Source organism: Lagopus muta, chromosome 2 (genome assembly GCF_023343835.1).
Source record: "Lagopus muta isolate bLagMut1 chromosome 2, bLagMut1 primary, whole genome shotgun sequence".
Lineage (NCBI taxonomy): Eukaryota > Metazoa > Chordata > Aves > Galliformes > Phasianidae > Lagopus > Lagopus muta.
The window spans coordinates 62,343,885-62,367,457 of record NC_064434.1 but is presented as its reverse complement, the minus strand read 5'-3'; the positions used below and the strand labels follow the sequence as shown (position 1 = coordinate 62,367,457).

General features: G+C 40.0%; 1 protein-coding gene and 1 non-coding gene across 6 annotated transcripts; both read right to left on the bottom strand.

Annotated features, from left to right (window-relative positions):
- Positions 1 to 3,389: 3,389 nt before the first annotated feature.
- On the bottom strand, positions 3,390 to 22,240 carry KATNA1 (katanin catalytic subunit A1). Of its 5 annotated transcripts, none has more exons than XM_048936172.1 (11): positions 22,171 to 22,240; positions 17,472 to 17,646; positions 16,619 to 16,776; positions 13,455 to 13,638; positions 12,181 to 12,302; positions 10,837 to 10,942; positions 10,350 to 10,508; positions 9,070 to 9,196; positions 7,280 to 7,414; positions 6,883 to 7,009; positions 3,390 to 3,737 (listed from the first exon to the last, which is right to left on the bottom strand). In XM_048936172.1, exons 2-11 carry the CDS (start codon positions 17,640 to 17,642, stop codon positions 3,539 to 3,541), a joined length of 1,488 nt encoding a protein of 495 aa, XP_048792129.1. In that variant the 5' UTR covers positions 17,643 to 17,646; positions 22,171 to 22,240; the 3' UTR covers positions 3,390 to 3,538. The 5 variants fall into 5 exon arrangements, with proteins under 5 accessions (XP_048792129.1, XP_048792131.1, XP_048792127.1 ...); XM_048936174.1 differs by lacking the exon at positions 22,171 to 22,240 and adding an exon at positions 21,329 to 21,853; XM_048936170.1 differs by lacking the exon at positions 22,171 to 22,240 and adding an exon at positions 22,007 to 22,110 and having other exon boundaries at positions 3,391 to 3,737.
- A 51-nt stretch (positions 22,241 to 22,291) lies between these two features.
- TRNAG-GCC (transfer RNA glycine (anticodon GCC)) lies at positions 22,292 to 22,362 on the bottom strand. The gene has a single exon. It is a non-coding gene; the product is annotated as a tRNA-Gly (tRNA).
- Positions 22,363 to 23,573: the final 1,211 nt, after the last annotated feature.

Here is a 23,573-nt window from a genome sequence, read left to right as displayed (position 1 = left end):
GACTGTGTTGAAGCATATATTTATTTTGCTACATAAACTAGCAGCTTGGGGTATGTGCTGGATACATGGAGCTATTTGGGTTTTTAGCTTTTCATTGTTCTAACGTTGTTTTTAAGAATGATTGGGGGGGGGGTGGCAGGGAGAATCCAGACTACCTGGCATTAGACTGAGCAGTCATCATAACCCTAATGCAAAATTACCCACGCTTTTTGTTCTAGCACCTTATGCATTTGTACTTCATAGTTCCTTCCCCGAGCTTAGTGTCACCAGAGAGCAGGATCCCAACCACTCCCAGATCACCTGCCCCCTCAGCTGGCCATGTCGTGGCTGACGGTGCTTCAGGTGGGTGTGGAGCATGAAACGTCCAAGCTCTGCTGATCTGAAACAAGCAGCAGTGATGGACATCACTGGAGTCACAAGCAGTGCTTTTCCAGGACTCTATCCCAAGAGAGCTACCACAGTGATACCATGACTGGTTAAGACATAGAGCTTGAGGCATTTGAATTAAGAATGAAATTTAGTGAAAGAAAACATGACAGAGGTGGTTGTCATCCACAGCTAATAAGGAAACCGTACAGACTCTAACACAAAGGTGGTGACTGCGCAGACAAGAACTGCTGAAGCAAGTCTCCCACAGACAGACAAAGCCTTCTTACATGCATGTGGAAATGAATGCCCCTTCACAGAATTACTAAGCTTGGAAAAGACCGCTAAGATCACCCAACCCAACTGCCAACCTGTCACCACCACACCACAAACCACGTCCCTCAGTGCCACATGTACATGTTTCTTGAATACCTCCTGGAATGGTGACTACCACCTCCCAAGGCAGCCTGTTTCAACACATCACTACTCTTTCAGAGAAGAAATTTTTCCTAATACCCAACCTGAACTTCCCTTGGTGCAACTTAAAGCCTCTCAGCCTATCACTATTACTGACCTTCACCTCGCCACAGCCTCCTTTCAGGCAGTTATAAAGAGTGATAAAGTCTCCCCAAGCCTTCCCTTCTCCAGACTAAACAATCTCAGTTCCTTCAGCAACCCTGCGTAAGACTCCACACCAGACCCTACAGTTTTGTTGCTCCAGGGCCTCAATGTTTTTCCTGTAGTAAGAGGCCCAAAACTGAACACCGTACTGGAGGTGCAGCCTCAGCAGTGCCAAGTACTAGTGTAAGGCTGAAATTTAATGAAGAAAAAATGGGGGAGGGGGCAGACAACATTCAAGAGTTTTACCTTACTGCACAAGTATGTTATGAATTGCAATGCAGATGGAAATTGAGCAGCTGTTAGTATGTGCTCTTTGCATCCCTACTTATGAAACTATAAACCAAGCACCTGCACCGCAACAAGAAAGTTTAACTCTGTGCTAAACAGCTGCAGCATAAATGAGTGGTTGAACCTGAAAGCATTGGTGCTGCTTCACAAATTGGCCTATTTCCATAGGCCAAATAATCCTCTTATTTCCGTACTGTGTCTATAAAGTTACAAAGCACAAGGAAAGAAATACTTGTTTTAAATTGACAGTAAGTGGGAAAAGTAGTGTCAGTCGTGAACAGAAACACAGTAGTTACCAAACAACATTGCAGTGCTACCGAGCTATCAAGTCTTAAAAACTTTTAGCAGAGGATTTCTGTTTCAGCATATGCAAGGTTTTCCTGATTCAAGAAAGATTCTTTTCAGAGGAGGGCTAAGTTGAGCTGGGACAAACCTCAAATAGACAAACCATTTTGTAAACAGTTATAAAGACTCCTTGCCACAGATAACAAGGGAAACTGTCCTCCATGCCAGTTGCATCTGGTCTCATTTTCTACACATGACTTGAAAAGGATACGTGTGCAATCTGAAAGAAAAAAAAAAAACAAAACAATAAAGATAAGTCACTTTGTAAGACTAGGAAAGGCACATCCCTCTCCTGTTCTTATAAACTGTGGCTCTCACCACAGCTGTCATGTTCTCAGCCTCTGAATGCATCTGTACCTTTAAACATGTTGAGCTGAGCATAAGTTTTTCCTTTTCTCCATCCAAGAACTCCACTGGATAGGGGAAGGCATCACGTTCTGCTTTCCAAAACAAAATTAACTTCTGAATTATGAAATCAGCATCTATTACTTTTTTCCATGTGCCATATATTACATAGGTGTTCATTTTGTTAATGTAGAGTGAACAGCACTGGTTGAGCTAGAAAAACTATGCTGCTTTTTAAACAGTTTACTTTAGAAGTTCCCAAAATATATTACAGTTTAATTAATTGTTACATTTCAGTTTAAGTGGCCCTTTACAGGAATGCTTCCAAGGATTGAAGCTTAAAAATTCCCCTTTTAACTCAGATAAGACTGAGCAGTTTGATTTGTTAGCAGTGAACTGATTTCCAAGAAGAAATCTCTTCCTACAACACAATTGATAGCTACATCTTCATTCTCACATATAAACAGGAATAAGTATTAAGAGAACCTACTCCAAAACACTACAGCTTTGTCTGCATTCTTACCTGAATTTTCTTCCCTTCATTTTTGGGTTCATCACACTGCATTCACCATGGAATTCAGAAACTGCTCGTAAGACCTGCATCTCAGTGTCTTACTGTAATACCTGACCGCTGACACTGCTCAAAGTGCCTTTTAAGAAAAAAAAAGTAAATCGTGTCTGTCACTCATGACATAGGGATGAATTAAGTATATTAACAAGATGTTCATGATAATGGCATTTATAGGATGGTGTACTTGGGATGCATTTGCCTTCCACAAAAATCACCACTTTTCATTATCACATGTCCTTTCATCTCCCTTGCAGCATGTCAGGAAGCATCAGAAGTTCCACAGCTGGCTTTGTATGGTGGGCACACAGAAGCTGAAATGAGCCTAGACATATTGGACTCATGGGACAGCATGAAGTTCAGCTGCAAGCAGAACTGCAGCCATCTGCTCTGAGATGAGCTGGAAGAAAGAAGTGTTTCCAAAATAACAGACATTTTCAAGGAGATGGACAGGAACAATGATCACTACTGAGCAAAATCTAATGTTAAATTATATCCTAAATGGTCATGGTAGAACCATTCTCAGAGATCTGTTTCTACAGTCCACTTGGCAACTACTGCAAAAAGAGAACACTCTCAAGAAGAGGTTCAGATTTTAAAACTGTAAAACCAACATTATAAGCAGAAGTCATCTGAGTACAAAGATATCAGGACTTTTCTGGCTTATCAGAACAGCGTTAGCAGAATGAATGTGTAGTGAATGCACCAGTTTTTAAGGTCATGGTACTGTACAGTGAAGGAAGGAAAACATTTCAGAAATAACACCAAGAAGAAAACCTTGAAGATCAAAGCAGAGCCCATCAATGGCTTTCACATTTGAGAAAAAACAGGTAACTTTTGAGCAAGTCCAAAGAACGCTAGAGAGAATCTGCATTTTAAAAAAGTATTTATTTAGATATCTGTTGCTCTTAAATTACAAAAGTTAAAAAGAGCATGCAGTGCACTGACACACTGATTACTTCTGAAGCTGTTTTCAGATGTAAGATGGCTTCAAGATAAGACAACTCAGCATGACCCAAATTCAACTATCCATTTCTCGTATTTCTCAATGTCCGCAGCAGATACAGACTTAGAAACCTTCTTTAAAGCTATTTCAAAGTCTTCCATCGTTGTTGGCATGTGCATTTCATCTCGAGAAAGATTTCTTATCTCTTCTGGTGTCAAGCCTTCAATGCGCCTTCTCATAGCCATCAGCGATGCATCTCTATTACGTACACATTGCGGGGAGGGAAAAGCAAAAGAAGAAAGTAGTTATTCAGTAAAGGATGATGAGTTTACTTGCTCAAACATTCCAGTTAAGCTGTTGCGTTCAAAAAAAGATATAAATAATTCTAAACTTTTCTAGGAAGCTCTCTTATTGCCTGGACAGCCTGCAATACTATGCCGTCTGTATTTTTCAAACACTGATTTATTGCTGGATCTTCCAATAGCTGTTATACTAAATACACAGGTGAAAGAATGCTTTACTTCTACCGTGTACAGAAGAGATGCGAAGTTTTGAATGTTTCCTGGTCCAAATAGATCTGCTTCTAACAAAGAGGTCTACGATATCTGACTCCAGCCTATACTTTCAAAACAAAACATTTATCTACAGAACCTGTTCAGCCTTTGGCTCCTCTAACTTCTGGCCTCAATAAGCATTAAGTGCATTGTTTTTGTACTGGGTTGACCACATGTGAATTTCCAACACTAACACAAGAAGTAGCAGATGATGAGCAGAATGCTTTCACAAATGGATAATGCTGAAAGACTACAGTTCTTGCTAATTCCTTGTTAATAAAGCTTATTTTAAAAAGTAAACACTGTTAATTTTGTCCAGCAGTCAAAAAAGAAGGAAGGGTAATTCAGGTGATATCACAGAGTCATGTCATAGTAGTAGGTCAGGATCCAGGAAAAACAAAAAATCTTATAGGGCATTTTAGAAGGATTTTGAAAGATGGTAACAGCATTTCCATTTCAATTTTGTCCCCCCAAAGGAAACCATAACCGACAGACTTCTGCATTCTAACTGTGAAGAATTATTTATCAAGTTCATGAATACAATAACTAGAACCTTAGAGCAGCAGCAGCAGCAGCAACAAAGAGCTGCCTTGTTAAATTCCATCTTAGTTAAATGTCACCATGCTTTGCTGCTACGTCATCATTTATGAACTACAAGCCAGCCTTACACAATCTGGAAAGAAGAAGGGGGGAGTACACTGTGCATCTGATTTACCTCCAGTGCAGCTGCCAAGACTTTCTCACATAAAGTCATTTTTCTGACAGTCATTCTAACTCCAGTTCTTAGCACTTTCTCAAACACACTCTTAGTAGTTGGACAAGCACCAAAGCTATCCTCAAAAAAATAAGGAACCACCCACCAGAATACACAGTGAGAGTCTGTTCCATTCCAAATGCCTTTCAAGCTTCACTTTGCTCAAAAAAACAATTGCAATTCAGTTCCAGCTGATACCCAATACACAACTTAGATGCAATTTTACATTTCCTGAATATATTTGCTATTTTTCTCTCTCTCTCTTTTTTTTTTTTTAAATGAAGTTCTATCTTAACTCTGTGCTGACTGTTAGGAACTGCCCTGTATAACTCTGACTACTTTCCACTCTGGCTCAGCGAACACTGGATTTTACTTTAAGTTGTTTAAGGTAGGAGAACAATTTGAGCAAGCCAGAGTCCTTGGCTCACTTTTTTCCTGTTTGGCTTACGTCACTAGCAAGGATTTATATTTCAGAAGTTTGAACTTTACCTGTGTTTGTATACTGCTTCTGAACAATATAAAAGCCCAGTCAATGGCTCAATGTAAATGAAGCAATCACGTCTAAAAATCCTTTTTCCCTGATGCCAACAACAAAGTGTAAATACACAGACTAATCTGAGTACTTCCTTATTAATTTCAAATCACGCACATCCAGACTCCAGCTTATCTGGATTTCTAGTTGCTGTCACCTCAGTCACTCTAAGGAGATCACCACAAATGACAGACCTGGACATTTCTGTATTTGTTTTCCTGTACTATTTGTCTATATGAACTTTGATTAAAACTAAAAAGCAACAGTATAATTAGAAGTCACAAATATGGTAATGATTCTGAACAACTCTATTAGTATTCAGTGCAGTATGAATTACAAATAACAAACGCTGTATCTAGAAAAGCAAACAGTCAGGTAACAGAAAAAACAAAGTGCAGCTAAACCACTCAAAGTAATAGGCTAAACAGAGTCTTGTGTTACACACAAACCTCTATTAGCACAAACTACTTTCAAAGTACAACCAATGCCAAAACCCAGCAGAACATCACCACAAATTCAACTCTCAGATGCACACATGAAGCAAATCTGTACCATACTCATTCAGAGCACCGACTGCATTGTTTTCCCAAATGTTGTGCAAGGATTTTTCTGGAAGTAATACCACGCCTCCAAACTCTTCAGTAACCCTCCTGAGAGAAGCCTTTGGCGTCAGCTTTGCCTACAGGCCACACAGATCCCTGCAGCATGACATACTGTCCTCTCATTTGCACTGACAAACACTTGCAGAGCTGTCTGTATTAAGTGGATCTGTTTTTGAGGAGAGTGATGAGACATTTTTAACCTGGAACAGTTAGTTCTCTTAGCCTGCTCAAAGCACAGCCCCACAACAGTTGTGCTGACACACAACTGGAGGTCCAGGCTTTCAACGCCACTCCTTAGTGCTACCTCCAAATCCTGAAAGCATAGTTATACAGGTGCTTATGAGATGACAAAAGCATCTGGACAAGTTTCAGTTCTTTGTCACTTGCTGCTGGTTCTGTAGTTTGTCATCTCTGCATGAAGGGGAAAGGGATAATTGGGGGAAGGCTTAGCAAGTATTTAAATAAGAATGCTAACAGGATTCTTGGTTGCATTAGGCAGAGTACTGTCAGCAGGTCAAGAGAAATGACCCTTCCCCCCTTCTCAGCACTGGTGAGGGCAAACCTGGAGTGCTATACCATATATTCTGGGCTGCTCAGTTTCTATTATCTGTTACTTCTCCAACAGAATGTCCATTTTTATGACCTCAGTGGAATGACTGTAAGCCTGCAGGGTTGAAGTCTATCATCCTGTGGACATTCCCCACACAAGGAATTTTGCATACATAAAAGAACGTAGAGTTTTACCTAAATCATACTATGTTGCAACTGCTCTTCATTATTACCTTATGAAAATACCAAACATACACAAAGATTAATGTAGCATTTCATCTTTTAGCTGTATGTAGAAGACAAGTTACAATCTGCTCTTATCCAACAACTTAAAGTAATTAGTTTCGTTACTTTAAAAACAGCTTTCTCAGTTTGTAGCAGTGGTAACACAGATGATGTAATGTTAACATACCTGCATACGTTGGTAATGTCTGCACCTGAATAACCCTCCATTTTCTCAGCTATATTTGCAAGGTCAACATCATCAGCCAGTTCCAGCTCCCGCAGATTTATTCTTAGGAGTTCCTCTCTACCTTTTGCTAATTAAAGAACAGAAATCAAGGCTATACAATCTGGTTTCTGAATACAAATAGTAAATTGGAGAGAGCTGAGGAGGAAGGATGACCAAAGGATTCTGCACTTGCTAGAAAAGTAACAATATTCAATGCTTAGATTTAACCCGATTCTGAATTCGTAAATAAATTTGCATAGATATACCAACAAGATTATTTATTTAAACAAGTGATCAAAACAAAAGAAAGATTGACACAGCTTTGATTTCAGCCCCTCCTCTCCTCAAATCTTTATACCTGATGGTAAAGGAATGTAAATTCTCTTTTCTAGTCTCCTTCTTAGGGCTTCATCAATATCCCATGGAAAATTAGTAGCTGCAAGTACCATGACCATTTTAGAAGGATCATCATTTTCAGTGGCTCCTCCAACACCTGCATTGGAGAAAAAGGAGAAGTAAAATGTACATATGCTGATATTAAGTTTGACACATAGAGAAAATAATATCCATGATTCTATAATATTAAAGCAGCAAACCAAGTGTAACAGAAATGATACAGTGCAATAAAATTCCAGTTCTTATCTGTCAAGAAAAAATGGAGACGCAGTTTAGTTAGAAGCAATGACTTTGGCTGTATGGGGTCAGGAAGTTCCTCTCTACTACATCTAGAACACTTCTACAGTAATTATTCCCATTTCCCATTACACCATTTGGAATCTTCACACCAATGTCATGCAATGGCTGCAGGGAGAAAGGGAGCAGCCATGAAAACAAACCAGCTAAGCACCACAGTCACCTCTCCTCAACAGTATTCACTAACAGCCATGCTAAACCAGCATTAATCCCCTACAAAAGCTTCCTCACTTCTGAAGTCAGGCCAAATGTTTTACATACTTGGTTGGATTCTTTCAAACTGCTGCTGAAGTGAATGTTCAAATCTGTTGAACTAAATCACAATTTCTTTGAGACAGAGAAATCACTTAAATCTCCAAAGCACTATGAAACTCCTGCTAAGTTAAGAAGTTTTATTTCTTAATATATATTATTGTAGATTATATTTTATATTTATAATAAATGTATTTATCATATACATAAATAAATATCATAAATAAATAATTAAATAATATTATGCATTTTATTACATATATTTAAATAATTTCTTAAAATTATTTAAATTGGCTAGGCTCTGGATTACTGTTCTGATTTGTGCTGTGGAACAGCCATGGTACCGAGTATGCCTGAAAATTTGCATATAAAAAAACATTTATGAACAAAAAAAAGAACTTCAAGTAATTCTAAACAACAAAACTATGCTTGAATTATGAGAACAAGCTTGGCTGCTAGTTCAACTCAGACCTAAAAGGGCATCAACATCAGAGAGACAGAATATACAAGTCTCCTGACCTTCAGGATTTATCACAAATTACTGCATATGTTCACACTTTCCAGTTGCTCCTTTCTTTTCCCTTCTTGCCAAAAGAGCATAAGGGTGCTTCTAATACTGCAGCTGTGTAAATTTTATTTATTTGCTGCCTACTAAGCAAATAACTATAATGAAATAGTGTTTTAAGAAGCTAATTCTCCAGACCCTTTCTACAAAACAATTTTTTTCATTTTTCTTTTTTCTTTAGGAGGGGAAGAAAAAAAAGGAGATCCCAAAGAGGTGTAATGATTGTATTTGTTGAAGTTTAAATTGAAACAGGTGACAGTTATTTTGAACCACTCCTCCAAAACCAAGTAAAAAGCAGATAATATTCTAGGTAACCACTCAAATGCCATCCTGGCTGCTACATTTATATTTGAGGAAGACACTTTCTTCCTTCTGCAGCCTTGAAATCTTGCATTCTCTACTGAATCTTTTTTATTGTAGATTAATATCTGAAGTCCTTGCTCAGATGATAAAAGACAGTTTCATAACAGGTTGTTATTTTCTTTCTTCCATACTGGCAGTTGGAATGGTGTATTGGTATATTTTTACTCCAATTGAATGTAAGCCCTTCAAATAAACTGCTTCTGAAGAAAGAAGTTTGGATTTATTTATTTTCCTCCATCAAGCTTCCTCCAGCCCCGAGGGATTAGGTTATTTACCATCCATTTGAACTAGCAGTTCTGCTTTCACGCGTCGGCTAGCCTCATGCTCTTCTGAAGTTCCCCGTCGACTACAGATAGAGTCTATTTCATCAATAAATATGGTTGTCGGGGCATAAAATCGAGCCTAAAGGAAACAAACGATAAATGAGAAAGTGAAATGGCAGCCTACTCACATTTAAGAAACAACAGCACAGTCAGATCAGAGTAATGAAACATACATCCCAATGAATCAGCTCCTAAGCATCAAACTACACCCAACCATCTGCCTCTGACCACTGCACACATTCATGAAGTCTATCCATTAATGACATCTGAGCAGAGTTGATTTTGGTAGACACAACCACCAAGGCTAGAACAAACATTTAGTAACGTTAAATTTTCACACATTAGGAATATAATTTCTTATTTTGTGAAAGATCTCACAGAATGCTTGAATAAGAACTTGGATAAAGTTAGGCGTACCATTAGTCCTAAGACACCATGACATGGAACCTGTCCAAAAGCCAGATCAACTACAAGATAACTTCACCTTTCTGACAACGAAAGAAGTTAAACAAGGGTTTCTGATAGTAAAGTCACTGTCCTACAGCAGTTAAACTATATTCCCTTGTGTACACTCATTTCTGATTGATGGTCATTATATTAATATCAATATTAATATCAATATTAACTTATTTAATATGGTCACACTGTATTTTAAAATCTTCTCTTTCCTGACTACTGTAATAGCAGCTCTGCTGCGCCTTTCAGTACTGGGGACCCTGGCAAACACTGCATGCAAACCTGATAGCACAGAAAATAGTACATGTTCTGTGCTGTTTTCAAGTGTTACGAGCTCCGAAGCCAACTACATACTTCATACAGTTTGAAAGCCTACTTATTTTAAAGTACAACAACAACAAAAAAAGCCACACACAACAAAACATGTACAGCCTAAGTAGGGTTCCCACCCACAAAGCAATTATATTCAATTTCCAGGTTTACCTTCAGGTTTGCTCTATAGTATCATCAGCTCATAGATAGATAGCTACTTTCTACCATAACAAGTTAACCCTGAAAATAAAATGATCCACTTTTTTCAGTTAAGAAGTTGTACACTAACAACTAGATTCTCAGTGTACATAGCCAATTCAGAAGGTTCCAAAGCATCTGAAGTTTGGAGAGCTCTTTTATTTTTCCCACTTATGCTATAAATTCTAAAACTTGGGAAGCTTTTACTATTCCAGAAGTAATTCTGCTTCATCATTTCACTATTTATGCTAAGAAATTTCAATCACCATTTCAAAGAGCAAACGAACAAGTTTCTCAGATTCTCCCCTGTATTTTGAGGTAAGTGTGGAAGAAGAAACATTGAAAAAAGTAGTCTTGCATTCAGTTGCTACAGCTTTTGCCAGAAGGGTCTTTCCAGTACCAGGAGGACCAACCATCAACACACCCTATTAAAATAAGAAAAGAACCACAGTTAGGACAAGAATCTAAACAGACAACTTCACAATTTGATTAACAGTACAATAGGAACGCCAGATGTAAACTTTCTGTTGAGAAGTTACTCAAAGGTAAGTAATTATTATTGCTTACTCGCAACGAAATAGCTGAAGATAGTAATTATCTGACACCATTATTTTGTTAGTATTATTTGCCATAATTTTATTATTAAAAAGTGGAAAGAATTTATATAAACTGTAAGACACCTGTAATTGCTTGTTGCTCCAAGATCCAATCCCAGAATCCTACTTATGATCACAGGATCAGATTTTTTCATACCTTCCATGGTCTTCTAATTCCCTTAAAAAACTCCGGCATCCACATTGGTAAAACTACAGCTTCCTTGAGCAGTTTTTTAGCTTCTACTAAATCAGCAATGTCATCCCTGACAAGAAAGAGAAAGTTGTTTCACAGATTCAGACAGGCTGAAAAGAATCAGTCCACAGCTCAAATTGATGTGCAACTGAACTCATCAGTATTTGCCTGAATTATGGAAGAATCATTATATAACGATCTAATGAAGTTCTAGTGGCAAAATCCTATGACTACTGCAAAGAACAGTTGACAGACTCCAGCTGGTTGCAAAAACAAAAAACAGACATCACTATTTTAGTAAAACATCACTGTTCTTATTCACAGAAAGAATAAGCAGAATAAGGCATTTTGGGTAAACTTATGTAAGCCAAATTATGCTTTCCTCTTTTGTTGACAAGTTGGCTGATTCTGAAACTTAAATATCATCTTCTATCAATAAGAAAACCAGCAAGTAAAGGCTAGTAAATATGAATAAAAATGTTGAATTCTTTTTTGAAGTTACAAGAGTATTAATTCTTAAAAATCTTACAGGCTAACCTTTTTTTCTTGAGGATGACTCTAAGGGCAAACCACTCATCAGCTATGTCCAAGTAACATTTTGGTTACAAAACACACACAGGTAGAAAAGTAGTTTCAAATATGAAGTTGTAATTTAAGATTCAGTGTACGAATAGTATGATTTATTCACATACTGAACTGAAGTATATGTCAGTTGTCCTATGCATACACAGTTCTTAGGGTTTGAGGGAGTGTTTTTTAAAGCCTACTTTATTTGCCAGATTTTTGCTCACTTAATCCCCACAAAATCACCTAAGCTTGGAAACATTCAGAACACAAAACCACCTTTGTATAAGGTTTAATATTTAACACGTTTATGTAAAGGCGTTGACACGTGGTTACATTTTACACTGGCAGTCACATCACATCCAGTGAGACCTGAAAGGGTTCCCATATCGACATAATTTCTTTGTAAATTGGTTATCTTTCTCGGTATGCCCCTGGGTAGAAAAACAGGTGGTTTAAAATGATGAGGCACTGGCAGACAACAGAATCTTTTACACTGCAAAATACTATCCCTGCATTGGTTTCAAGACTCTTAGAAGAGATTGAGAAGCTTTGCATGGGTGACTAAAAAGTTCTAAAAATATTCAACTACCCAAGAGGCTTAGCTGACTACTTAATGAGCAAGGAAAGCTTGCATGTACTTTTTATACGTAAACAATTAAGCATTTAGCTTATTCTGTCATATCATAAAGAGGGAAAAGAAACAACAATTAATTAAGATCTAGCAGCAGTACCCAAACTTACCATCGAATGTTGGGATTTTGAGAAATTATATCTCTTTCCAAAGCTTCTACTAAATCTTTATCGTATCCAGTACTATCAAATTTCTTTGGTTCAGACTCTGAAATTTCAGACGTGGATTTGTTCTACATAGAAGGAAGATAGCAGTGTAAATACATAACAAATGTTATAAAAATCCATTAGTAGCATAACCAAATCCATAAGTTTTTCAGAGGTGACATAAAACAGCACAGAAGATGTGGGGTATCCATATCACTGTTACACTGTACTATCTGTTTGGATTACCCACAGTTCTGGACCACCCTAGCTCAACTTCCTTCTCCCCAAAGGCATCACACCACACTGATGCAGTTTCTTTGCTTCAGTAAGTTAAACATTCCAACAGCCAACGTTGACAAAACAGGGAAAAAAAATAGAAACAAAGCAAAGAAAATCCCACACCATCCTGCCTCAGCACATATATTTTCTTCTGAATGAGAATCATCATTCAGAGAATGCAATATAACTCCTACTAACTAAAATCAGGGAACTTCAGAGGCAAATATTCCCACCCTGGTATTTTATACTGTTTTCTTGGGTCACTACGTAAGGTTGTTGGGACTACCAGAGACTCTAGTATATGGCTAGTTGATTTATTCAGACTGAAAAACAATGTATTTATTGTCAGTAAGATTACTCTGTTCATCAGCTAGATTTATGGAAATCAGACCATCAGCAAAAACTTATGCAATCGAATCAAGAAGAATGGATCCTGGCTCCTTCTCTTTCATGAAATATGTCAGATTTGTTTGCTTTAAAATGAGAAGAGTCTGGAGCTAGTAACAGACCTCAACATACAATAAGCAAAAAACTCTGCCTCTAAGATTAAGTAAGTTCTGCAATGCTTTTCAACAGGGTTGTCAATTTCAGCATTAAATATACACAAGCAATAGAAACTCGCACATACATTGCATTTGAACAAGCTCCACCAACAATGTTTTCAGTAATTGAGTGATATAATCTTAAACAATTATCTCCAAATTGCAGTAAACAAGCCCACAGTTAGCAGATCACTTCCTCTAGATGGGTTCATTACTAGGTTTTTGTTTGTTTGAATTAATCTACTTTGCACCTTTTAGTAAGCAAGGTTGTCCCCTAAAGCAAATATACTTTTGAAGGTGAGATCAAAACTGCCATGCTGACATAAACAAAGTAAACAGTTTACAGGCATCTGACCTTATAAAATACTCAAGAAAACAAGAAGGTTCTAAACGCCAAGAAGCCATGTACAAACTTACCTTCTCCTCTTTTCCTTTATTTTGCTGATCCTTCTTTTCCCGGCCGCGCACTGCCTTTCCTTTATCGTTGGGATTTCGAGAAGATGGACGGTGAGGGCCTCTAACAGCTGCACTTATACGATTATTGTGACCTCTGCAGTCACTGTATTGAGCGGACTGACGCTTCCTGGGTCCTGGTGAAGGTCTAATTAGTTGTAACACATGTAAAAAGCCTCAGTATAAAGCCACCAGTGAGCATTAAACAACTACATTGTTTTGCTCAAGATAAGAATCTGTGTATATCAATTATATTTCACTCACCACAACTAAAAGTACCAACAATATTACAAGTCACCACACCGAACTATGTTGACCAGAATCAGCACAAACATTTTTATGTAGTCACTAAAAAATTCACTTTCCTTTTGCCATAATCTCTAAAGCTCTTAAAGCTAGCTCTTTTCATATTTGACAAATGAAAGTAATTCTGGCATTATGGAGCTTAGAAAAACATGAACAAAACCAATATATTTTATCCCTATTACAATTATCCCTCACTTTCCTACCCACATAAACAAAGGTTTCTTGGGAATGACAGCATTATTTTTACATCCTCAAGGGGGGAAAAAGGAAAAAAAACAATCTGATCTCTGCCACCACTGTCCATCACTCTATTGCTGGAATAGCTTAGGACAACATAAAAGAGAAGACAACTTGCAATGTTACAAGCAGGTATCTTTTTTGCTTTAAAGAGAAACACAGAGAAACAGACACAAAATGAAATAAAAAGCATTTCTGAACACCAATCAAGATCTCTTATCAAAATTTCCCAAAGGAAAAACGCACACTAATTTGTCTTTATCTCTCAAAGAACACTTCTCAGAACCTGCAGCTTACGAAAGAGGAAAATGAATACAGTCTGGATATTCCTGTTACAATTCAAGGAAACACAATCATTTAGGTTGGATGGGACTTCTTGAGTCCTAGTCCAACCTCCTTGTCCAACCAGGGTTATCTACAGCAGGTTGCTGAGGGCTGTGTACAGTCAGATTTTGATTCTAACTCTGGAGACTACAACCTCTCTTGACAACCTGTGTTTGTGTCTGTTCCTACAATAAAGGAGCATTTTGTTATGTTCTGGTTGAATTTCGTGCATTTCAATTTATGTCTTGCTTTATGACCTGTCACTGACTAGGTATAGGTATTACTGAGAGGAGTCTGGCTCCCTATTTTCACTCCCTCTCATCAGTTACTTACACACATTAACAAGACTCCCCTGAGCTTTCTCTTCCCCAGGTAGAAGACTCCCAGCTCCTTTAGCCTCTCCTCATAAGAGGTATGAAACCATCTTTGCTGGTCTGTGATGGACTTGCTCCATTAACTCCATCTCTCTTGTACTGGGAAAGCCAAAACTAGGCAGAGTGCTCCAGGTATACAGTGACTTGCTTCTAGGTAGGCCTTCTGCCACCGATCACAACCCTCTGAGCTCAGTCGTTCAGCAAGTTTCTAAATCCATTGATCTTGTTCACTTATTTAACTCATATTTTGTCAGCCTGTGATGATGCTGTACAGACAGTATCAAAGGCTCTACTAAAGTTGAGGTAAATGGCATCTACTGCTCAGCCATTATCCACCAAGTTAGTCACCTCATTGTAAAGGGTAATGAGGCTGGTCAAGTATCATTTCCTCTTTGTAAATCCATGCTGACAACTCCTGATCATCTGCTTGTCCTTCATGTATTTGGAAATGTCTTCCAAAAGGAATCTCCCTACCATCTTCCCAAGGATTATTTGCCTATGTCCAAAGCACTCTTCCTTGTTGATTCCTTAACTACCTGTGCTACGAAGTCATCATCAGTGCACCTCCCACATCAGAAACCTCCCACATTGTTTGAGCCACGCTGTGCTGTCCTTCTAGTAGGTGTCAGGTGATACGTGTGAGACCTCCTGTTTGAAACTGGACTGCTCTGAGCACATACAATTAAACTGGTATCATAATGGACTTCATTTTTAAATCCAGGTTCTTTTCTAAATCCAGTACACTCACAGATACACTTTTTCCATGGGCCTTCCTAAAATTCCAGCATGAGTAAGTTACCAGCCAAGTTTAAGTTTGGAGATACCTCTACAAAACAGACAATGGAAGACTGATTTGGAAGGCATTTATCCAAGTCAGAAGATGAGTTCTGACATTTCATTCAAGATTAATCAGGATAAATTACCTTCATAAAAGTTGAATTTAACTGATTCACAGGAGGAAGTTTGTCAAAACCATACAATCGCTTCAGGGTGAAATGCAAATTAAGGATCAAGAATATGCTAATGATAAGATCATAAGTATTGAAGTCTTTTCACTCTCCAAACAGAGTATCAACCAACCTACACTTGTGTTTATGTATTTAGCCACCTCTGCATTCCATCACAAAACTCAAAATAAGGGAATAATCTGACACCTTAATTCCATCAAAATTAGTATGATCTGCTATCTCAGTACAGAAATGTGCAGAAATGATTCCAACACAATGACCAGATTTTCTCTGTGGCTTTTTCAAATTACAACCACCAAACACTCAACCAACTGGCATGGTAAATGGAACAGAAAGAGTTCTTTCCATCAAATCTTGTCTTCTTTAGTAGTATGAATTTGTGTCTTCTCTTGAAAGTTTTAAAACACTAGAAGTTCTGTCCCACAGACTCTAATAGCCTAAAAAGCTTGAATGAAATTGGCTAGGGGTGTTCCAGTTATTAAATAAGATAAACAGAAACAATGTGAACAAAGGACCCATTTCTTTCAGAGAGTAGGCTTAAAATAAATCTGTCAGAAACAGCCTGTAGGCTCAGAGCCTCAAAGAACAGCTTGATGATACAGCTAAGCTGGTTACCTTCTGTCAAAACGCACAGTTACATGCCTGTCTTGCATGCACTCCTGTCCTGTCCTTCATGCTATCACTAGCATTTGTTAGAAACTCCAGCTAACTAGTGCAGAAAGCTAGCCTCAGGCAAAGCAAAACAGAACAAACAAACAAGACATTTTGTTGGTTTGGGTTTTCATTTTGTTTAACAAAAACTATGCAGATGGTGTGTTACATATAAGTCATGTATGCTCTGGAACAAAATCTTCACAGGAACGGGCTGAAGTCAAAGCACACTTTGCTCTGGTCAGCGTTAATACAAGTTTCTCCTTACCTTCGTTCAGCAGGTACTGGCAAAGACCAGACTTCTGCATCATGAGCCGGTAATTCTTGTTGTGAAGCTTTCAGTGGAGTACTGTCTAGTTTAAAACTCTCTAATGTTTTCATTATATCTTTCACGTGCTTGGCTTCCACACTTATCTCCTGCCAAACCTGATAAATAGAAAAAAAAAAAAAAAAGAAGGAAAAAAAGGAAGATTAAACAGTGAAAGTCAGTAAGTTTGTAGCAATCTTCTGCTTAAGACTGTGTAATGCCTGGATGGATTTCACAAAGTTTCATAAACTACCTGATTCTACTTTGCTAAGCCAAGATATTAAAAATGTTCTTCTGCTTTTCCCAGCACATTTAAGGATTAAGGAAAAAAATTTGAACGCAATACCAAAGAGACATTTGACAAACTGTTTAAAAAACATCATACATGAAAAGAGAATGCAACTTCATAGAGGGAACGTCAATGAAGAATTAACGTCTTGGGACTAAGATAAATTAATATGGAAGCCACAACTCAGTTTCTATTAAGAATGTGTAAGCCCCGCTACTGAAACAGGGATTATGTGAAATATGATTACTGAGAATAGTATTAGCTAGAAAAAAATACGAAAAAACTTCAGCACAACAGGGGCACAGTTCAGCAAGAAGACAGTGCACTACTGGCTCCTCACAGATGTTTCACAGTCTAGTTTGTCAGTGTCAGAGCGTAATGAAACCTTAAATATATACATATCACAATACTACAGTTTATCAGAGAATTATATAAGTACTCCTATGCTTCTGTATACCATCAACAAAGCAATTTTTGCTAGTTTAATGCTTTACTCTTAGAATGACCCAGAAATGGATTATTTACCTGTTGCCATTTCTGCTGCAGGTACGCATCTCTGACAGAGCAGAGGTATTTATTTATCTGGTCAAGAACTCCCTGATAGTAGACCATTGCAGAGTCATAGTTTCCCAGTAAGGCATATTCACGGGCCAGCTTTACATTCTCACTGATCATAACAAGGCTCATGTTCAACATGAAGCTGAAAAAGACAGCAAACACTTATATTAAGGAAAAAATACCCCACAATCCAGGAAGAAAACACATTTTTGCAACTATTTTTATGTTACTGTTACCCTAACAAGTGTATCTAAATACAGAAGCAGGAAATACTTGGTTAGTAAAAGGGTTCTAGAATGTATGTCGTACATACAGAAAGATAATTGTTTCTCTATTGAAAGAAGTGGAACTTCTCATTTCACGCAAGACAGACTCTGTTGAAAAGTATATGCAAAACATGCAGATTTAATATGCGTCCTTACAAGCCAGAACTGCGGACACTCCTTCCCTCTTTGCACTACTGTAAGACAATTTGATATCTTACTGTTAGTGCTACAACATCCTCCATACTATAACCATTCTAGTTAAGAACAACAACAAAAAAACAACCAAAAATCCCCAACCTGTCCTTCAGACGCATTAGGTTCATATTTCTGCCTTATTGTTTCATGTATACAAGTTTATCAGAAGGGTATACGCAGACATAGTGGAAAACGCCATTTGTTCCTCATTCCTCCCCCCCCCCCTTTTTTTTATATATATTTTATTTTATTTTACAGTTCTTCAGTTTTATCTAAGGACTCCTTGAATCAAGTCTCCACACTCCATGCTCAGCCTGCCCTTCTATCACCTTCATTTTTGCCCTTAAAGAGAGACTCTTGAAAAACTTTGGGACGGCTAAGGAAAGGAAAAGCCAGAATTGTTTTGTGTGTGGCGTCCCACTTGGTTTAACATCTTGTTCAAACCATGCTAATATTCCCACAAGTGCTTTTTCTGTCAGCAAATACTACGGAATGTGACCTCTTTGTAGATTAGCACAACCTGCACTTTCAGATGAGAATAGCACTACAACTATTAACACAAGTACAGCAATAACCAGACTAGAACATCAAGCAAATATAGTAGTAAGTAGACATAGACTCAGTCTTCACAATTCAGCCTTTGTTCACACAGCAGTCCTCCTCTGTTTTACACATCATTTACACATCCCACTCCTTGCTAAGATACCTGCACCATCTCTATTCTTCCTGTTGCTTACTCACCAAGAATTCACCTCTTCTCGATTTTCTAGAACCAAGCACAGAAAACATCAAAATAAGCAAATAAACAAGCCCGTGAGAGTCATCTTACTCTCATTTCAGTACCTTTACCCGATACCAGTAAGGAGCAATTGCAGACAAGCAATTACTGCTAAGCCCTGGGATGAAGCATACTTGATACAGATCAACTATTTAAAGAATGTAAGAAGCACTATATTCACACGTGCAATAAAACGACTTAAGACCAAACATATTTTATGACCAGATCATGGTGAAACTTGGACACATTACCAGAGGTTTCAGAAGTCATACCGCACACCAGATAATCCACAGCTAAAATGTGACATCCCCTCTGTAAGGAGGAGCTGCTAAGTACAAATCAAACATTTTAAGGCTTCCTCTCCTCCCTTCTCTTTTCCCCTCCTAAGTAATTTTACGTATGGATAAATAAATGTTGATCCATTCTTGAGCCAACACAACTTTTTCCCTCCTTTCTCCGCCTGCCTGCTTCCCCTTGAAGCAGCCAGCTGCTGAGAAAAGTTTCAGCCTTAACAGCAAACCTTGGCAGCAGCAGAATTGGAGAGGGGCCCCACTAGCCCACGTGCACACATGTGCAGGGCCATGCAGGAGGGATGGCACCTGCAGGGCTGCGTCTGGAAGCTTGCTACCAGAGCCTGCACCACACAGCTCACTGCCCAGAGACTTGCTGAGCCGGCCACAGCCACGTCTGCAAACTGGTATGGTTCCTGTGACCAGCAACTACAAAGACTGCCATGTCCCTGTGTGATTAAGCTCTGGAGACACAGCTTGACTTGGGAGTATTGTTGGGTTTTTTAATCTCAGGAGAAAGAGCCTGAAGATATTTGTCAACTGCTGCCTGGATCATCAAGCAGATGCTACTGAAGTTTTACCTGCTATATTTAGGAGCAAGCTTTTCCACCCGTGCTCATCCTACCAGATACACCTGTTTGCCTGTCCTGAGAATTCAAACCCATGACTAACACCTCTAAAATCACAAGTTGAGCAAGATGCTAATAAACATTCTAAAAATCAAGTAACAGCAAGTTACCAGAGCCAAACCAGACTTTCAAACACAGTGAGCAGTACATAAGTGGAAAAAAAAACAAAAAAAAAAACGAAACATGCTGAATACTGGCAGAGCGATCTGAGCAGAACAGGCAATTCTGCTTAAATATCAGAGATGGGACACAGAACATAATAAAACAACTCATGTATTGGTTCATGCTGACTCACAAGAAGAGCAGAGTTTGGAGCTGCTCCCAGACACGTGCCTCCTGTGCAGGACAGCTGCTGGCTCAGCCCATGTCTGGACACACTGCTGTGGCTTACAGACAGCAGTACCAGAGTGGGTCCACTAATGCAAGCCCACAGCTTGTTGCAACTGCAGATGCTGAAGCAGCTTCAAGACAGGCAGGAGACGGAGTTAGAGCACTAATCTGAAAGCTGATTAAGGTTTGCAGCACAAAGCAGGCTGTGGCAGCTCAGAATACCATAAAAGACTCGTGTGAGAGAGGTGCGAGCACACAAACCCAGAGCTAAGCCAGACCAGAAGAAATTCAGGAAAGAATAATAAAAAAAAAAAAACACTCTAATTTGTAACCACTTAATTTGTAAAGTGTTTATAAATACCTGGTGCTGTCACGTAGCCGGATGTCAGAGCAGCAGGAATGCACTTATCAGCTACAACCTTCCCGTGAATCACCCCCTGTGAAATTATCTACGTTCCAACAGCCACTGGAGGAGCAATAGGCTTGTAAAGCTCACAGCAAACAGGGCAGGACACAATCAGCCTAAGACCTCTGACTTGTACCTTAATTCCATGTGTGTACACACACCATTCTCCCTCTCTGCACTGGCTGTAAACATCCTCGGTTCTCAGGGTTGACACAAATCTTGTCACACCTTAACCCATCTCCAGTAACAAAATACATTCATATATTTTATCATTTGCTCTAAGCACCTGAAATATTACTAGGGTTTGAAACTGACAAGAATAGCATGGGAGGAATCTAACAAAGGTTCAAGGTATTACAGTTCTGAGAATGACATTTTGAATTTGATTTTTGTGCTTTACGTTAAAGATAACAGCTTGATCATCAACAAGAAAACACTGAGGGTATATCACGTTTCCAGCAATAACTTTATGAAATTATCAAGAAGTACCCAAAGTTCTTCACAACAGTACACGAGGATTTAGGGAGTTGAACACAAACTCAACAATGTTTCACAAAGAAATCCCCCCATATGCACACAAAGAGGAAAAAAAAAAAAAAGATACTGAGCTGTCAGGAGGGAAGAACAAAGCCGAGCTGTCAGCTGCCATGGGTCCCCCAAGCCCTCTGTCTGACCCAGAACAGCACGAGCCACGCAAGGACAGTATTCCCGCAGAACCCTTTGGTCAGACTTCCACACCTGGTTTACACCAGTGCCAGGGTTCTGGCAGTGTCCTGTTACTGCAGCCTGCTAGGCAGGCTCTGACACCGAAGCAGCCATGTGAGCCTCAGAAAGTTCCCTCCACAAATACAGGGAGGGGAAACCAGCAGTAAGAGCTCTCGGGAACCAATTTTCACTCCTAACACGGCGTCCCATAGTTGGGCCACGTACCTCTGCGATCCCTTCTGCCCCACTCCACAACGCGCACCGTGAGCAACTTCTGGTATCAACAAGTGCTCCTGCTGATTGCTACAGAAACGCGACGCTTACCCACACTGCTTCTCACATGCTGCGTTTAACGGTAGTGAAAGACAGCCATCAGCAACCACAGCTGTAAGCACACTTCATATACACAAAAACTCATCGTGTACAGGAGCCGTACGCAGACGACGTCGTGTTTTCAATACTGAGCTTGTCAGAAGACTCTGAATCAACCACGGTACTCGCTCCCGTTTCACGGGGCTGGCGCTCTGAGAGAACCAGAACCACAACACCGAACTTCTCAGCAAGGCTGGAAGGAAAGGGCCTGCTGCAAAATGGATATCTAAAATATAGGCGAAAAAAAAAAAAGCAGGAGGTGGAGAGAAAGGAGCACAAAGCGAAAGCCGGCTCCTGAGGCAGCCCCGGCCGGGAGCCCTGCGAAACAGGACGACCCCTCGCCACGGCCGCCCAGATGCAGCGCGTAGGCTCTGCCCTGAGCTCCGAGCCCTCCGGCCCTGCCCGCAACCCTGGCCACGCGGCGGCAGGTGCCGGGCGGGGCAGCCCTCACCTCGGGGAGGCGGCCCGGCGCCACGGCCGCCAGCGGAGGACGGGGGCGCCCCGCAGCGGGGCGAGTGCCGCGGGTCTCACCCGTACGGCCCAAAGCTCGGCGGCAGCTCCCAGCACCGCCGCTCGTTCCTCCGCCTTCCTTCTCTCCTCCGGCTCGGTAACCCCGCCCCGCTCCGCCCGCCTCCTGCCGCCGCCGGCGGTTTGAAGGCAAATCCGCTGCGTCACTTCCAGGCGGTGCTACTCACGGGTATCACGTGGGCGTCCGAAGAACATCGTTGTTTCAGCTTTACTGCTGGCTAGGTGGAGGCTGCGGGGCTTTAAAAGAAATAAAGGCATTCAAAACATAGAAAATTTTAAAAGTCTTACTGCATTGGCCGGGAATCGAACCCGGGCCTCCCGCGTGGCAGGCGAGAATTCTACCACTGAACCACCAATGCCTACATGCAGTGCTCCCGCGCTACCTCAGTTGAACACCGCGAACGCGAGTTTTCAAATGGCGCCGCCTCGCCGCAGCCGTTTGAAAGCTCGCGCCGGCCGTTGGAGACCGCAGCTGAGAGGATTTCACAGCACGCGTTTTGCAGGCCTCTCCCCAGTGCTGCTAATCCTAAATAACGTGAAGCCCTATCTGTCCTTCAGTGCTCAAACACACAGGGAGAATTAAACCATTTTTATCGTGTCCTCCCCCCCTCCTCCCCCAGTACACGCAATTAACCACCTATGGCCCAGCTGCCCCCCATAGGAGTTATTTCAGCTAGAAGTACAGAGTCCCAATTTCTTATTTGATTTCGCTGATTTTTAAACTAACTCAGTTTGTGAACTGCCTCGAGAAGAGCATTCCTTCCACACAGTCGCTTTGTGACAACCTAGAGCTCTTCAGATGATCTCTCTCTTTCACCTTTAAGACAAATGTAAGCACTGCCATAGGGTGCATCACTTCAGAGAAGGAATAGCTCCATGATAGAATTTTATACATAAAAAATAGACAACATCTTAATGATCTTGATGGTAGTGGTAGCAGAAGGTAGGGAAAGAGCACCAATGAATTCAGCTCTTGAACATCAAAATGCATACTTCTGAGAACAGGTTACAAACATTTATTTTGTTAATCAGTAAAGCTGCTGTAGTAAGGGGGGGGTTCTGGGGAGAGAAAATCGAAGGAAAACAATAAAACAACTGCATCTGGATGATTACTGTGTACATTTCACATCTGATTAACCAAAACAGAAATCTGGTTTTCAGTTATTGTATTATTGTACTTCTCACTACCCCAATAAATGTTACGCTAAAAAAACTGCTTCTGAGAACAGAACGAGTTTTTAAACTCTAAAAGAGTGTAACTGATTACCAGAAGCTGACAGTTATACTGTCCACACATTCTGTAATTCTCTTGCTCTGCAGTAACTTTACAGTAAGTGTGGTGTTGTGTCAGTGCAACCCCGTGCTCACAGCACCCAGGTTGGGACTTGCTGCACTCACAGCTGAGTCAGCAGGGCAAGCAAGGCTCACTCAGTTCTTCAGCTATCTGGTACTGACAGAGGAACAGGAAACCTGGCATCCTGCACACAGGAGAAAAAGAAACTCCAGGATTCCAGCTGTAAAAGATGGTGTAGAAGATGCATGTTCTTTCCACGCAAACGTCAAGGGGACT

Bases quoted from the DNA above. Each gene is read 5' to 3' on its own strand.
- KATNA1 (XM_048936172.1), bottom strand. From the start codon at position 17,642: ATGTTGAACATGAGCCTTGTTATGATCAGTGAGAATGTAAAGCTGGCC. The intron at 13,639-16,618 runs GTAAGGAGAAAC...ACAACTAATTAG, and splicing joins CCAGTACCTGCTGAACGAAG to ACCTTCACCAGGACCCAGGA. The intron at 12,303-13,454 runs GTAAGTTTGTAC...CCTTCTATGTAG, and splicing joins ATAAAGGAAAAGAGGAGAAG to AACAAATCCACGTCTGAAAT.